Source organism: Callithrix jacchus, chromosome 1, assembly GCF_049354715.1.
Source record: "Callithrix jacchus isolate 240 chromosome 1, calJac240_pri, whole genome shotgun sequence".
Taxonomy (NCBI): Eukaryota; Metazoa; Chordata; class Mammalia; order Primates; family Cebidae; genus Callithrix; species Callithrix jacchus.
The window spans coordinates 79,844,281-79,858,974 of NC_133502.1; the positions used below are offsets into that span (position 1 = coordinate 79,844,281).

Genomic DNA, 14,694 nt, shown 5'->3' on the forward strand with positions numbered 1-14,694 from the left:
AAGAGAGCCCAAGGCTCTTTGGCAGGAACCAAAAGAGAGCCCAAGGCTCTTTGGCAAGAGTCTTGGCAAAGGCCAAGGCAATTCTAAGCAAAAAGAAAAAAGGTGGAAGAAATCACATTTCCCAACTTCAAACTATACTATGAGGCTAAAGTAATCAAAACAACTTGGTACTGGTACAGAAAAAAAACACATAGACTGATGTAGCAGAGTACAAAACCCAGAAATAAAGCAGCACATTTAAAACCATCTGATCTTCAACACAGCTGACAAAAACAAGCAATGGGGAAAATAATCCTTATTCAATAAATTGTGTTGGGATAAGTGGCTAGCCATATGCAGAAGATTGAAACTGGACTCCCCCCTTACATTATCTATATATAAAAAAAATCGGCCGAGCGCGGTGGCTCAAGCCTGTAATCCCAGCACTTTGGGAGGCCAAGGTGATCACGAGGTCAACAGATCAAGACCATCCTGGTCAACATGGTGAAACCCTGTCTCTACTAAAGATACAAAAAATTAGCTGGGTATGGTGGCACGTGCCTGTAATCCCAGCTACTCAGGAGGCTGAGGCAGGAGAATTGCCTGAACCCAGGGGGCAGAGGTTGCGGTGAGCCGAGATCGCGCCATTGCACTCCAGCCTGGGTAACAAAAGTGAAACTCGGTCTCAAAGAAAAAAAAAAAAAAAGCTACTTATTTTGTAGCATTTTGACCCCTCTGGTAGGTGCCCTGGGGTGGGGGGGCTCCCGCGCGCTTCGGGAGCCCTGGCTCGTTCACCAGCCCCTCTGGGACGTCACAAGCGCTCAGCTGCCTAGTGCGCGCGTGGCAGAAGAGAAGTTGGTGACTACCGAGCTCCGTCTCCGTTACTGACCGTTTTCTCGCCATTGTAGCTTGCTCTCAATGGGCAATTTATTAAGTATATTTCGCCCCCGGTCCCGCCGCAGGCCCCTGCCTGGCCGTGTCCCACGCGCTCCCATAGCCCGGGAGGCGTCCCAGCCTGGCCCGGCTCCCCCTGTGGCGCCCACGCTTACCCCCGGCCCTTACCGATTTCTCTTCAACGGTCAGCAGAGTCGGAAGCCTTCTCCAGGCAGCTTCTTCGGCGCCCCCAGGAGACCGCCAGACATGGGCGCCCCCGTGGCGGTCCCGCCTGCTGTGGACTGCAGGCTCCTCTTAAGGAGGAGAACCGTGTTGTCGGCTCGCAACTCCTTGGTGTTGAGACACCCCAGCTCTGTGAGGATCCCTCCTCCCAGCAGCACGTTCACCCTCCGACCACAGGAGGAGGTGGTCGGGGCTAGGAAGCGGATCCCGATCCCAGCCAGGCTCCCGAATCAGACCAAGGTGAGGATCCAAGGAAAGCCCAGAGGAGCGATAGAGGAGGAGGAGCAGGTAGTGACCCAGGGGCAGGAGGACAAGAAAAGCCCCCTCCTCTCCGCAGGATACCCACATCCAGGGCCCTGGAGGCCCGGGGAGACCTTAGTTCCGTCAGGGACAGTCCTGGGCCCCTAGAGGGAAATGTTTACCCCAATAGCCTGTGAGAAAATAACTTGACTGACAAGGCCCAGGTGTCTCCAGTGAGTTCCTGCTGGAAGGGCCATGTTGTCCCCAGCTCAGCCCTGCTGGAGAGGTCCTTTCCCTTAAGAATCCTGACCCAGGGCTGGGCGCAGTGGCTCACGCCTATAATCCAAGCACTTTGGGAGGCCGAGGCAGGTGGATCACGAGGTCAAGAGATAGAGACCATCCTGGTCAACATGGTGAAACCCCGTCTTTACTAAAAATACAAAAAAATTAGCTGGGCACGGTGGCGCGTGCCTGTAATCCCAGCTACTCAGGAGGCTGAGGCAGGAGAATTGCCTGAACCCAGGAGTCGGAGGTTGCAGTGAGCCGAGATCGTGCCGTTGCACTCCAGCCTGGGTAACAAGAGCGAAACTCCGTCTCAAAAAATAAATAAATAAAAATAAAGAATAAAAAGGAATGAAAAAACTCTGAGGAATATGGGATTATGTAAAAAGACCAAAATCTGTGACTCACTGGTGTCCCTGAAAGAGATGGAGAGAATGGAAACAATCTGGAAAACATATTTCAGGATATCACCCGTGAGAATGTCCCCAGCCCAGCTAGAGAAGCCAACAGAAAATTCAGGAAATGCAGAGAACCCTAGTAAGATACTTCACAGGAAGATCATCCCCAAGACACATAATCATCAGGTTCTCCAAGCTTGAAATGAAAGAAAAAAATGTCAAAACCAGCTAGAGAGAAGGGTCAGGTCACCTACAAAGGGAAGCCCATCAAACTAACAGTGGACCTCTCAGCAGAAACCCTACAAGCCAGAAGAGATTGGGGGCTTATGCTCAACATGCTTTTTCCCCCCATGAGTCATAGGGTATGATTAACATTCTTAAAGAAAAGAAACCCCAACCAAGACTTTCATATCTAGCCAAACTAAGCTACACTGGTAAAGGAGAATAAGATCCTTTGCAGAAAAGCTAATACGGAGGGAATTCATCACCACCAGACCCGTCATCTCTAGGAATTCTGATTTTATAGATCACATCTGGCATTGCACCAGGTGGAATTCATGAAAAATGTGAGGAAATATTACTGCTAATTAGGCAAGCCCGATGCTCTAACGATTGTCAAAAACAAAAATGAAAAAACAAAATGCTAAACCCCTGTAGCAGTGTTTCCTTATTCATTTCCTCCCTCCGTCCCCTCTGCCACGAGATTCCTGGGAACAGCCTGATACATATTCCTCTTCCCTTCCAGATGCAGAATTGGGTGTTCTTTGCCTGGGCTTTTGCCCTGCCCACACCCAGCAGGCGCACGGCTCAAAAAGTGGGAAAAGGAACGAAGGCAACCAAGGCAAAGGAGGCAGAACCTCCGCAGCCAGCAAAGAAGAGGCACTGTCTCCCAGCAGGTTAGGCAGCCCTAAGCCATGCACCCCAGTATTTGGGAGATGAAGGTTCTTCCCCACTTGCGTGTTTCTAAGCAGGGTCACGTTGTGGTTAAGGGTATGGGTTGGCAGCCAGAATGTTTGGGTTTGAATCCTGGCTCAGGCACTTACCTTGGATAAGTAATTGAACCCCTCTGTGCCTCATCTTCCCCCTCTGTACCTGCCTCCAAGAGTTGTTATGAGAAAAAAGGAATTAATGCATGTAAAGCACTTAAAACAGGGCTTACTACATATTAATCACCCAGTAAATGTTAGCTATTATTATCATCTTGAAACAGCTCCAACTCAGAATTATAATGAATATCATTATATTATACTGTCCTCTATTGCACCCCTTGAAACTACATTGCAGGCAAGAAATTACCAAGTCTTCTGGTAATTTCTTTCTTTTTTTTTTTTGTGTGAGACGGAGTTTTGCTCTTGTTACCCAGACTGAATCATCGAGAAAAGAAAATTCCATTTATTTCTGTCAGAAACGTAAATCAATATCTGGTCTTGGGAGATTAAGAGAGTCGGATCCCATTCTCACCCAAACGCCGTCATCAGAATTGATAAGCCAGTGGGTTTGGGCTGCCTTGTTAGGATCAGTTGGTGCTGCAGGAGGAAAGGGTGTAACTGGTTTGTCATCTTTTTGACAAGCAGGCATGGCTGCTCGGAAATGTTCTGCTTGACTCCCTCGATCTTCCAGTTTGACGGCTCTTGCTCTTTTCAGATTTTTCTGGCTTCCCGTCTCATTGAAGAATGTCCCAGCCACACTCTTCCTGGGGTTTCACTATTCTTCCTTGCTCACAGTCAATGTTCATCTACTTTAGGGGCTGATGGTGCTAACATTGTTGCAATCCTGGGTGACTGCTCCAGATTGCAGGTTGGATTCAAGTTGACTTCACATATGTTTCACTCTTTTTGGACCAGTGGCCAATAAGAATACATTCGTCTCCTGGTGGATTGCTGGACTTTAAACTGTCGGTTCCTCCAATCATAGTCCAGGCAGGATGCTTTCAACTTTCCTCACCCTCTGGTCTCACATCCTGATGTTCACAGTGGGGTTACTGAGAGTGAAGAAACTTACACATGGGTTTGTTTACATTTTCTTTCTTTTTTCTTCTTTTGGTGTCTTCCACATGTTACACATGAATGCACACAAGTTTATATAAAGAGAAAACATTAAGTCAGGAAACCAAAATATTTAAATACAGAATCTTTCAGAAGACACACAGTGAATTACCAGGAACTAAAGATAGAACTCACATTCCTAAACTCCTAGATTTTTAGCCCAAAATAACTCCACATAACAGAGAGAGGTGTTGCTACTCTTCAACTTACCTTTGCTCTGGAAAGAAGAGATGTGAGAAATCTCTCAGTTAAGTATAGATAGATAGATAGATAGATAGATAGATAGATAGATAGATAGGATGAAGGGATATAAGAATAAGTGGGTGGATGGATGGATGGATGGATGGGTGGATGGATAACTATAGATGGGTATAACTTGGGGGAGGAGAGCGAGGGCCTCTGAAGGTACAGGATACAATTTGGCCTTAACTAATCACAGCCATTCATTTTCACAACCTTGGGAATATGGTTGCTCCTTAGCCCACATAAGCTTATTAAGAGACTATTCTAAGAAATTTAGCTACAGTTTTAGCAGACAAAGCCCGGGAAAGCGTCACCAGAGAGTTCTCCAGCACAGCAGTGCTCTGTTAATTCCTGTCCTTAATTCAATAAACAAGGGAATTTTGCAAAGGTTTTAATGGAAAATAACTACAGCCCTGATTTGCCTCCTTCTGAATTCTTATTGTTTCCTAATATTAAAAAGAAACTTTTAAAGGGCACCCATTTTTCTTGAGCAAATAACATAAAAAAGACTGCCTTTGCAGGTTAAATTCCCAGGACCTTTAGAGTTGGACTAAATGACTGGTATATTGAGAAAAAAAAATTTGTATTTTATATTTTTATCTTTTAATTTTATTTGTTTCATGAACTCTTTGAAGTCCTCTTGTATAATTATTCCTTTGAAAAACAAATGCAACTGAGTGAGTGAATCTAGAGGTTGGGGCTTAAACAAGTGACTTCACAAAGGTTCTGGCCTGAGCTCTGAATTTTGCAAGTATGATTCCTAACTGTTTTATAGACAATTTCTCCTGGAACAACTTAAATGTAAATGTAAGTATTACCTTTAGAAGGTGCATTGCAGTGATAAAAGATACTGATTACTTATGAAAAAAGGCAGAGTCTACCGTTCTTATACTGGCCAGAGCTATGGACGGTGGCTCCAAGCTCATTCAGCAAGGCCCCCTGAAGCCACCACCAAACAGGACCTCATGGAGACAGCATTCTCCCTGCTACCCAGCTGGGCTTTCTTCACTCACCTCGGGGAATTTCTTTGTCTGCACATACACAGTGGTGGCCCTGTCAAAATACTTAGCATAGCCCTCATTCAGGCTGTAAATCTTTCTTTTCTTATTAATCTTGACAACTTTTTCCACCAGTAAAAATTCACCAAGAGTCTAGCGAGATGAAGAAAGATGCCAGGAAGAAGAGAAACGCCAGGAAACAGAAGCCCACACAATCATGAGAAGATGGGGCCTGCTGGCAGAGCTGGGGCTTGGCCGTGGTCACTCTGGAGCCTGCCCTTCCTGAGTGGTGGAAAGACAGCGATAATATGAAGCCCACACAAGAAGCTCAAGCAGTAACATAGCAAGAGGGAGGACAATTCAAAGGGAAGAGGCCCATGGTCTTCTTTCTCATTGTAACTTCTACTGTCAGGGAAGCCCCTTATTTATAAGGAACATAACTGTGTTTATCTCCCAAGTTCTCACCCCCAGATTAAAGTTTTCAGAAAGACTTAGGCCATCAACAGTTAGAGGAGAAGTTGTACTAATGTGTGAGGGATGCATTTTGGCCATTAATTTGCGGTCCAGTATTTTGTTTATGTTAATGATTCAGTCTCAGAAACCATTACAAGTTTCTGGTATCCCAACTACTCTTACCTGGGGAAAAGAGGAAGTTCTTTCAATTGGAAATTGTGTTCACCTGGCATAAGGAAAAAGTTGGTAAAATCTAAAGGAATCCTGAGACTTATTGATAAAATTGTGGTCAGTCCCTCTCTCCAGTCCCCTTATGCCCACCATAGCCCATAGCTGCAGGGCATCCCTCAGACGCCCCTTTATCTAGTTCTGGTGACAAAATGTGATCAGCTCGCAGCAGATACCACCTTAAATGCTGATGTCCCTCGAAGTCACTAGGGAGAAATCAGGGCCTGGAAACCAGATTCACTTTAATGGACATCAAATATTTTGAGAAAGTGAGAAACTCAAGAATGACAGCTCACAGCTGGCAGCTAACCCAGAGGTTCCCAAGGAACATCAGAGATATTCCCACAATACAGAGAGGAAAGGTCATGCCGTCCATGTCTGAAATAAGACAGTGACTAGGAGACTCAACAGCTATACATTCCTCTCTTCTCCTAACAAAAATGACAACTGCTTCTCTACCAACGACTTCATTTTAATCTCCCTGGCTCCTAAATAAAAATTATTAAGATAACCAATCATTAGTTGCACCCACTTCCAGGCAATATCCAATCCAGACCAGTCCTCTCTTCTTCAAACCCTCTTTAGACTGGCCAAGGACAATTCCATGGTTCCTTTGCAGTGCAATTCCCCTGCCCAATAAATTGAACTTCTTTTTCTTACAGATGTGCATGTGATTGTCTTTGTCTCATGAGCTTTAACTCGCTGTGGGCATGTGTTGCTTTGGAGCAGCCCAGCATTGAGTTCCACTTCTGAAAAGTGCCTTGACATCCCTTAAAGAGTTGGATGCCAGTCTAGAAGGATTCATATCTGGGCCTCTTCTAGTCCAAGGTCAGGCATGTGCCTTAGCTTAAAAAGTAGACACCCTCCCCGGGATTTGAAACCTGAGTGAGAGGCACAGCACCGGGTTTGGTGTCCAGGACAGACTGGCCGTGTTGCAACACCAGTGACGTGCTTCCTGCTTCCTGGTCCTCTAACCCTGCCCGGTCCTAGCCAAGGCCTCAACTTTCTCACTGAAACGGGAGAAGTTCCCTTATCCTCGTCGCAGGGCATGTGATGGGGTATGACTCGCTGTGTCCTTGCACTGTGGCTCAAACCTCTAGGGGGAGGCATGCAGTCAGGCAGTCTGTGGGGCTCCTACCCAACGGCAGCATCTAGCTGTGAATGTTTACAGCTGAAGCCCCAGTGGGTGGATGTTACAGTGTGCTCTTCCACTTTATCCGTGGGTCCACAGGCAGCCTGCATTAGAGCCCCTGCCTTATCTTCCACCATCCGCTGTTCAATGCTGGTGTGTTCTTCCATCAATATGTTCCTCTTGACATCCAGCTGCTTGTGTGTGTGGCTACCGGGGTCTCAGTGATTTTATAGGCACAGGATGGGGGTGTGGCAGGTCAAGGTGGTCTTGGGAAATACAACATTTGGGCACTGAAACAGAAATGCCTGTCCTCACCTAGGTCCGTGGACATAGGCCCAGGGGTGGAGCCCTCACCAGAGACCCTCCCAGCATTTCCCTGCCCCTCTTCTCGTATCACCATCAATGCAGTAACTCCTTTCACTTAATTGAGCCAGGTTCGATTTGTTCTTGCTTTTCAGTAGAAAGCGTGCAGATGCACAGCTGTCATCCAAACAGTGGTACTCACTCTCCACCTGAACGGAGGAGCTCATTCTGCATCAGGGTGGGTGAAAATGCCTTGGATTGATCCACTCCCGGGGCTGGGGCAGGGACTCTCAGGCCCCTGGAATGTTATTTCCATCATTTTATTAACCTGGAAAATACGTCCTTTTATTCTGATTGTGTGGTCACCAGCAACCGCTGATTTTTAATATGGGCTCTCATGCACTCTGATAAGAGGGTCCCTGATGATCAGGCACCAACTCCTTGTCACTGAGAAACAAGGGCTCCTGTTTGTCAACGAATGCCTTGACATTGAGCTTTATCCCACAAGGGGGAGTTGGTTAACAGGAGGTGGTTACTCTGTGCAGAACAATATGTGTGTTCTGACAAAATCAAATCACCAGCTCTGCAAACCCACAGATCTCACAGGCTGGGTTTGAGCCACTAAAGAATGCTGCCTCCATCACTGCTGGCTGCCCTCCATGGCATTCCTATCTGTGACAACTGCCACCAGCTACGTCCGCTGGACGTCAACATCCCAAACAGACACTAAGCTTTGTGCAGAGTCTTCGCTCAAATGTTCTTTATACTAGGGTGACTTGATCCAAAGGGATTTCAGGATAATACACGGAGATCAGGAAAGATTATGCTATGGTTCACTTCTTCCTTTTGTCATGGTGACAAGCTCTGGTGCCCACCTATGTCTGGACTGGGCCCTGCTGTCATGTTTCAGGGTAGAAAGCAGGCTCTGTCTGTGCCTGGGAATCCTCGAGTTAGTTCCCAGAGTCAAAGCACCTCCCATTGCCTTTAGAACTGCTCAGAATGTTCTTGGAAATATTTTACTTGTACTCAAGAGCATTTGTTTTTGAAATTGGGTCTGGTATACTAGTTAAAGCACAGAGTGCCAGAGTGTGACACCTGACACCACCCGTCACTAGCTTGACCTTAGGCAACTTACCTCTCTGTGCCTCCCTTTCCCCATCTGAAAATATAAATAATGGTAGGACCTACCTCACAGGGCTGCTGTCATGTTTAAATGCATTAATAGATGTGAATTCCCTAGGACAGGTACCTACATTCCTTCAACTCATTAAGAATTATGTGTTAGCTGTTATTCTATAATTGCCCGAGAGTAATATGTGTAAGCCATAGATTTCTCAGGGTTTTCTGGCTTCTTTGAAAATAAAGGGAAACTGTGGCATTGGGAAATTGGCACAGCAATGGGCCTTGGTCTAATGGGTTTATAGGTGAAAAGATTCTATTTGAAAAGTTTCTCGATTTCCATACTGTAAATGCTGTTTTGTTAGTTAACTGTTCCATTTTGAAACTTGCAATCCCCCTCTCTCCACATATATAAACTGACATGTGAACTCCACAAAGGCTGCCATGTGTCAACCCTGTATCTCCACTGCCTGAAATGGTGCTTTGGGACACAGCACCTGCCCAGTAACATCTGTACATCTAAATTAAATTTAAATACTGACCTTTCATCTAAGTGAACACAAGAGGTTTTGAAGTGGTCATTGGTCAACATTATCTGAGTTTTCACAAGACCTCAGTATACTTGGCAAAGCATTTCACAAGTGATAGACAAGGCATCCACTTTAAAAGCAAAATTCACAGAGCATTCTACTGGATGGGGCTGCTCTAAAGAATTCATGCCTCTGTCTGGAAACTCGCAGTGTGGCGATTCTTAAATCATGGAGTTCTCATAAGCCAAAGGGATTGAGTGCATTTTTGAAAAATGAACTCGAGGACACGGCCTGAGTTGAGGCAACCTGCTCTGCAGGACACTCCTACCCCCGGTGCCCTCACTAGAAAAGAGGCCCTTCATGGCTTCTGATGATGGTGCTAGCTCCCAAAACCAGGCTTCCAGGCTCTCTGACCCCCAAAACAAGTATTAGGAATGACCAGGAAATCACCCCAGGGGACTCGCACTGAAGCACAGAGGCCCATCAAGTCCCCAAGCCCAGATGCTGCCATATTCTGTACATACCGGGTCAGGCATGAAGAGGTCCACCCCTTGCCCTGTGGAGAGCGCCACCAGCGTTGTGCCACCCTCTAGGGCATAATCTGTGGCCACATTGTTGTGGCCAGGCTGCAGGGTGTCCCTTTCAGAAGGCTTATCCTCTGAGGTCTGTGGAAGAGAGGAGAGAAACATCGTATGTTATTTTCTTAGGAGAGAACCCTTAGTCAGAGGCCTGGGATTCAGATATCCTTGAACAACTGAAGGAAGTGCAGTTCTTAGAATTTTAAGCTGCCACAAATCTATCCAGAGGAAATGAGTTGCTATGTTACTGACAATTCTAGCTGAGTCATGGCAAAGGCCATTTTGGGACTTCTTCCTTCATATTTTCCAAACGCATGTGTCTGCAGCCTGCCAAGAAAAGCACTCCCAGATAAAATCACAGCCCTTCTTCGTCATAAGCCGCACTCCTAAGTCAGTATAGTCACACCTCACGTATCACTGAGCTGAGGGTGCAGCGTCTTATTCTGCACACTCAACATCCTCTGAAGTATGTAGGACTGTCACCTCCGTGGCTCAGAGGGAGAACTCTGAGAACAAAACAATCTGAAATTAGCAATCTGCAGCTGGAGCAGCTGCACAACTCACTCAGCAGCAGGAAGCCCTGACTCTGGCTTTCTCTCTGACTCTGTGGATGCTCCTCATTTGCTTCTCTTCCCCACAGCTCCTCTTCCTCTGGTTCTTTAAATCTTGGTGTTCTTCCTAGTTTTTACTGTAGCCCTTGGTGCATCCAGCCAGTGCAAATGGTTCTTCCTCGCCTCCTTATTCAAAATTAGGACTCTTGGCTGCTATGTTTATATTGAGTCATGCCACCACCCACCACACACACACACACACACACACACACACACACACACACACTCTCTCTTGATGGTGTAGGAGATAGAGTCCTGACCCAGAGTGACCCAATCAGTCTATCTCCTCCAGAAAGGTAGAATTAGAGGACATTCTGGTGATGTAGAGTTAGAAGCCTTGTAAACCGGAATGGTCTCACCCTCCATGCTCTGACCTCATGGTTTGGTCTTCCAGGTGCTTGATGCAATGAGCATCAGCGGCTTCTTTGAAGTCCCCAACACATTTTCATTCATGGGTTTAGTGTCTGACTTCCCAGCTATACTGTAAGCAACCTGAGGGAGATACCCACTCCGTCTTATTCGTAACACAATCTGGGCCATGATAGTTACATTTAATTAACACATACGCACACACAGATTCATATATATGTAAGTTTACACACACACACATAAATATATACATGCATACCTGTAGTGGTTTTCAGCATAAGAATCCTACACTTGATTTTTAGAGTTATACTATTCAATTTTTTTTTTTTTTGAGATGGAGTCGCGCTTTGTCACTCAGGCTGAAGTGGAATGGCACGATCTCTACTCACTGCAACCTCTGTCCCCTGGGTTCAAGGAATTCTCCTGCCTCAGCCTCTCAAGTAGCTGGGACTACAGGCATGTGCCACCACATCTGGCTAATTTTGTATGTTCAGTAGAGATAAAGTTTCTCCATGTTGGTCAGGCTGGTCTCAAACCCCTGATCTCAGGTGATCCACCTGCCTCAGCCTCCCAAAGTGCTGGGATTACAGGCATGAGTCACCTTGCTTGGCCCTCCAATTTTTTTTTTAACTGATTGTTAATAGTACATATTTTAAAATTTAATTATTATTATGAACGAGTTTATTGCTAATATATAGAAATCCAGTTGGTTTTGTATTTTGGTCTTGTATCCTGTGACCTTGCTGAACTCACTCGTTCTAGGGAGTGTTTTGGGTTTTTGTTTGTGACTTCGTTGGGATTTTCTACATAGATTATCACCCCATCTGCAAAGAAGGACAATGTTACTGCTTTCCAATCTGTTTCCTTTTCGTTATTTTTCTTGCTTTATTGTGCTGACTACAACTTCCAGGACTAAGTATGCTGAGTAAAAGTGTGAGGGAGGATATCCTTGCCTTGCTCCTGTTCTTAGAGGATAAGCATTCACTTTTTCACCATTAAATATAATGCTAGCTATAGATTTTTGTAGATGTACCTGATAGAGTTGAGGGGAGCTCCTCCTCTATTTCTTGTTTGCTAAGACTGTTTTTTTTTTCAGAGACAGGGTTTTACTCTGTTGCTCAGCCTGGAATGCAGTGTTGGGAACACGGCTCACTATACCCTCCAACTCCTAGGCTCAAGCTATCCTCCCATCTCAGCCTCCCAAGTAGCTGGGACCACAGGCATGTACCACCATCCATCTCTCTGACTAATTTGTTTTTTTTTTTTTTTTGAGATGGTGTCACATTATGTTGCCCAGGCCGGTCTCAAATTTCTGGCCTCAAGTGGTCCTCCCACCTCAGCGATTTTCTTTTTCAAGTCATGAGTGATTTTTGAATTTGTTCAAGTGATTTTTCTCCATCAGTTGATGTAATTATATGATTTTTCTTCTTTAGCCTGTCGATATGGTGAATTACACTGACTGATTTTGAATACTGGACCAGCCTTCCATTACCAGACTAAACTCCACTCAGTCACGGTGTATAATTTGTTTTATGCGTTGTTGAATTCTAGTTGCCAATATTTTGCTTAGGGATTTTGCATTTACTGATTTTTTTAACCATTGTTACCCAAACACCAGGGGTTTGGTCTAGGTCTTGCTGCTTATGAGACAAAAAGGTAGTCACTGAGACAGCAAGTATTGCAAAGGAAGAAGGCTTTAATCAGGTGCTGCAGCCAAGAGGATGGGAGCTCAGTTTCAAATCCATCTCCCCGACAGACTAAAACTAGGGGTTTATATAACAGAGAAGAAATGTGACAATGTGTAAGAATATAGGAACTAGAAAGTGGCAAGGAAGAGTCATGAGGAGTGAGGGCTTCAGGTTTCTCATTGTCAGGATGGGGTGATCTGGTGAGCTTCAGTTCTCTATACTCTTTTTGTGAGGTCTGAATGTCCTTTTCTGAGAAAAGAACTCAGATAAAACAAATGTAAGCTTCAAGCTTTAAGAACAAAAAGGTCGTTTTCTGTGTTTCTCCAAAAGAACCATCTATGATATTATTGGGTCAGTTTTACTATCACTGTCTGGTTTTTGCATCAGGGTAATGCTGGCTTTATAAAATGAACTGGAAAGGGTTCCTTTCTCTTCTTTTTTTCTGGAAGAGATTGAATAAACTTCGAACATTTAGTATAATTTTCTCGTGAAACATCTGGGCCTGGAGACTTCTTATTTGAATTCTGTTGTTTAATGGTTGAGCCCTGAAACTAGCCTTTCACATTATCTATTTGATACTGGGTGAGTTAGAGTACTGTGCTTTTTGAGAAGTTGGTCCATTTCATCTGAGTTGTCAAATTTATGTGTGTAGAGTTGTTTGTAATATTCCCTTCATATCCTTTTGATGGCTCCTAACTTTTTGAAAAACAAAACAACCTGAGATTTACAATCAGTGATAAGAGGGTTATTTTAATTTATCCTGACAAACACCAGATAGTATTGTCTTTCCCACTTCATTATTTGATTGGTGGGGGAAAATATGACACCTCTTTTCTTTTAATTTCTATCGTTATAAGTGAGGTAAATTTTTTATGTGTTTATTGATCATTTTTATTTTTGAACCTCCCATGTTCAAGCAATTCTCCTGCCTCTGCCTCTTGAGTATCTAGGCCTACAGCACATGCCATCATGCCTGGCTAATTTTTTGTGTTTTTAGTAGAGATGGGGTTTCACTGTGTTAGCCAGGATAATCTCTATCTCTTGACCTCGTAATCTGCCCATCTCAGCCTCCCATGAAGTGCTAGGATTACAGGCGTGAGCCACTGTGCCTGGCCTTTACTTCCAGAATTTATTCAAACCCTTCAGGCCTAAGGACTATTGTGGAAGAAATGGGCATGTGAGATTGCAAGGGCTGGTCTTGAGGAATCAAATTAATTCAGAGCCTCCAAATCCAGGAGAAGTACACAGATGGCTCAATAGCTGAACAGCATGCTTGTTTTGTACAGCTGAGTCCTACAAACCAAGCTCACAGTAGCTTAATGTATAGATTTGTAGGTAAGTCAATTTTGTAACCTTGCCTTTTGACTTTTGGTCTTTGGCTCTTACATTGCTTAAAAGGAGTTTTAAAGTTAATGAGTGCCTGCCCACTTTCATTCCCATCTAGCCGGGACCATTTAATTGGCTTTCAGTCTTTTGATTCTAAGTCCCTGGGCCATAGGGGTCCCACCAAAAGACATTATGGACCTGGGGCAGGCAGCCACAGCCTGGATGTGGGAACAAAGTAAAAGCTTGGCCATCAATATTGCTTCTGGCATACCTTGACCAAAAAAAAAAAAAAAAACACCAAGCCTTCAAGCCGACTGAATGGACCCACCTCTTAGCCAAAGGAAATCCCCACCCCAGAAACTGAAAAACTACACTTTGGGAGGCCGAGGCGGGTGGATCACAAGGTCAAGAGAGAGAGAGACCATCCTGGTCAACATGGTGAAACCCCATCTCTACTAAAAATACAAAAATTAGCTGGGCATGGTGGTGCGCACCTGTAGTCTCAGCTACTCGGGAGGCTGAGGCAGGAGAATTGCTTGAACCCAGGAGGCGGAGGTTGCAGTGAGCCGAGATCTCGCCATTGTACTCCAGCCTGTGTAACAAGAGCGAAACTCCGTCTCAAAAAAAAAAAAAAAGAAAAACTAGTTCAGGGCCTGAACTAAATGCTATGCTGTGGGGGAGGCGGGGACCCTTTTTAGTGCACCTGGGCACCTACCGCAAACCCACATACCATACCCACATCATCCTGCCCGCCGTGACTTGCTAGGCCTTCCCTCCAGGGAACCAGAGCTTCCTCTGCCGCAGGGCCATCAGGGGAGGGTCCCGCAGGGCCGTGGAGACCCTCCAGACAGGAGGTCTCACTGTGGACACTGTTCTTAGAGATGTGACTGCGCCACATCCCTCAGTTTAAGTTTGTCAAGCCCTGCCCAGCTGCGTCTGGGCATAGGATGCCGGGTCCAGTTACTCCCTAAGAGCATTTATCTGCATTTTCAAGACGAAGAAACATTTTTTCCTACGTATTGCCTTACGAAAGACCCAGACAAGCCGCTATTGAAG

General features: G+C 45.3%; 1 protein-coding gene and 1 long non-coding RNA gene across 6 annotated transcripts in view; one reads left to right on the forward strand and one right to left on the reverse strand.

Moving 5' to 3' along the window:
• Positions 1-810: 810 nt before the first annotated feature.
• LOC118153814 (nuclear pore-associated protein 1-like) overlaps positions 811-14,694 on the forward strand; it is a 29,791-nt gene continuing 15,907 nt past the window's right edge. For 4 of the 5 annotated variants that reach the window (XR_013532705.1, XR_013532708.1, XR_013532710.1 and 1 more), the window contains exons 1-2: positions 811-1,335; positions 2,761-2,911. Coding sequence is in view for 2 of the 5 variants with exons in the window: in XM_035301059.3 (XP_035156950.2) it covers positions 898-1,335; positions 2,761-2,911 (589 nt within the window). In the remaining 3 variants the exon portion in view is untranslated. Of the gene's footprint in view, positions 1,336-2,760; positions 2,912-5,436; positions 6,642-14,694 lie in introns of those variants that run through there. The other variant, XM_078365942.1, reaches the window with a different exon arrangement.
• LOC118153825 (uncharacterized) lies at positions 3,388-10,388 on the reverse strand. Its single transcript, XR_004743444.3, has 3 exons — positions 10,209-10,388; positions 9,591-9,731; positions 3,388-4,061 (listed from the first exon to the last, which is right to left on the reverse strand). It is a non-coding gene; the product is annotated as an uncharacterized LOC118153825 (long non-coding RNA).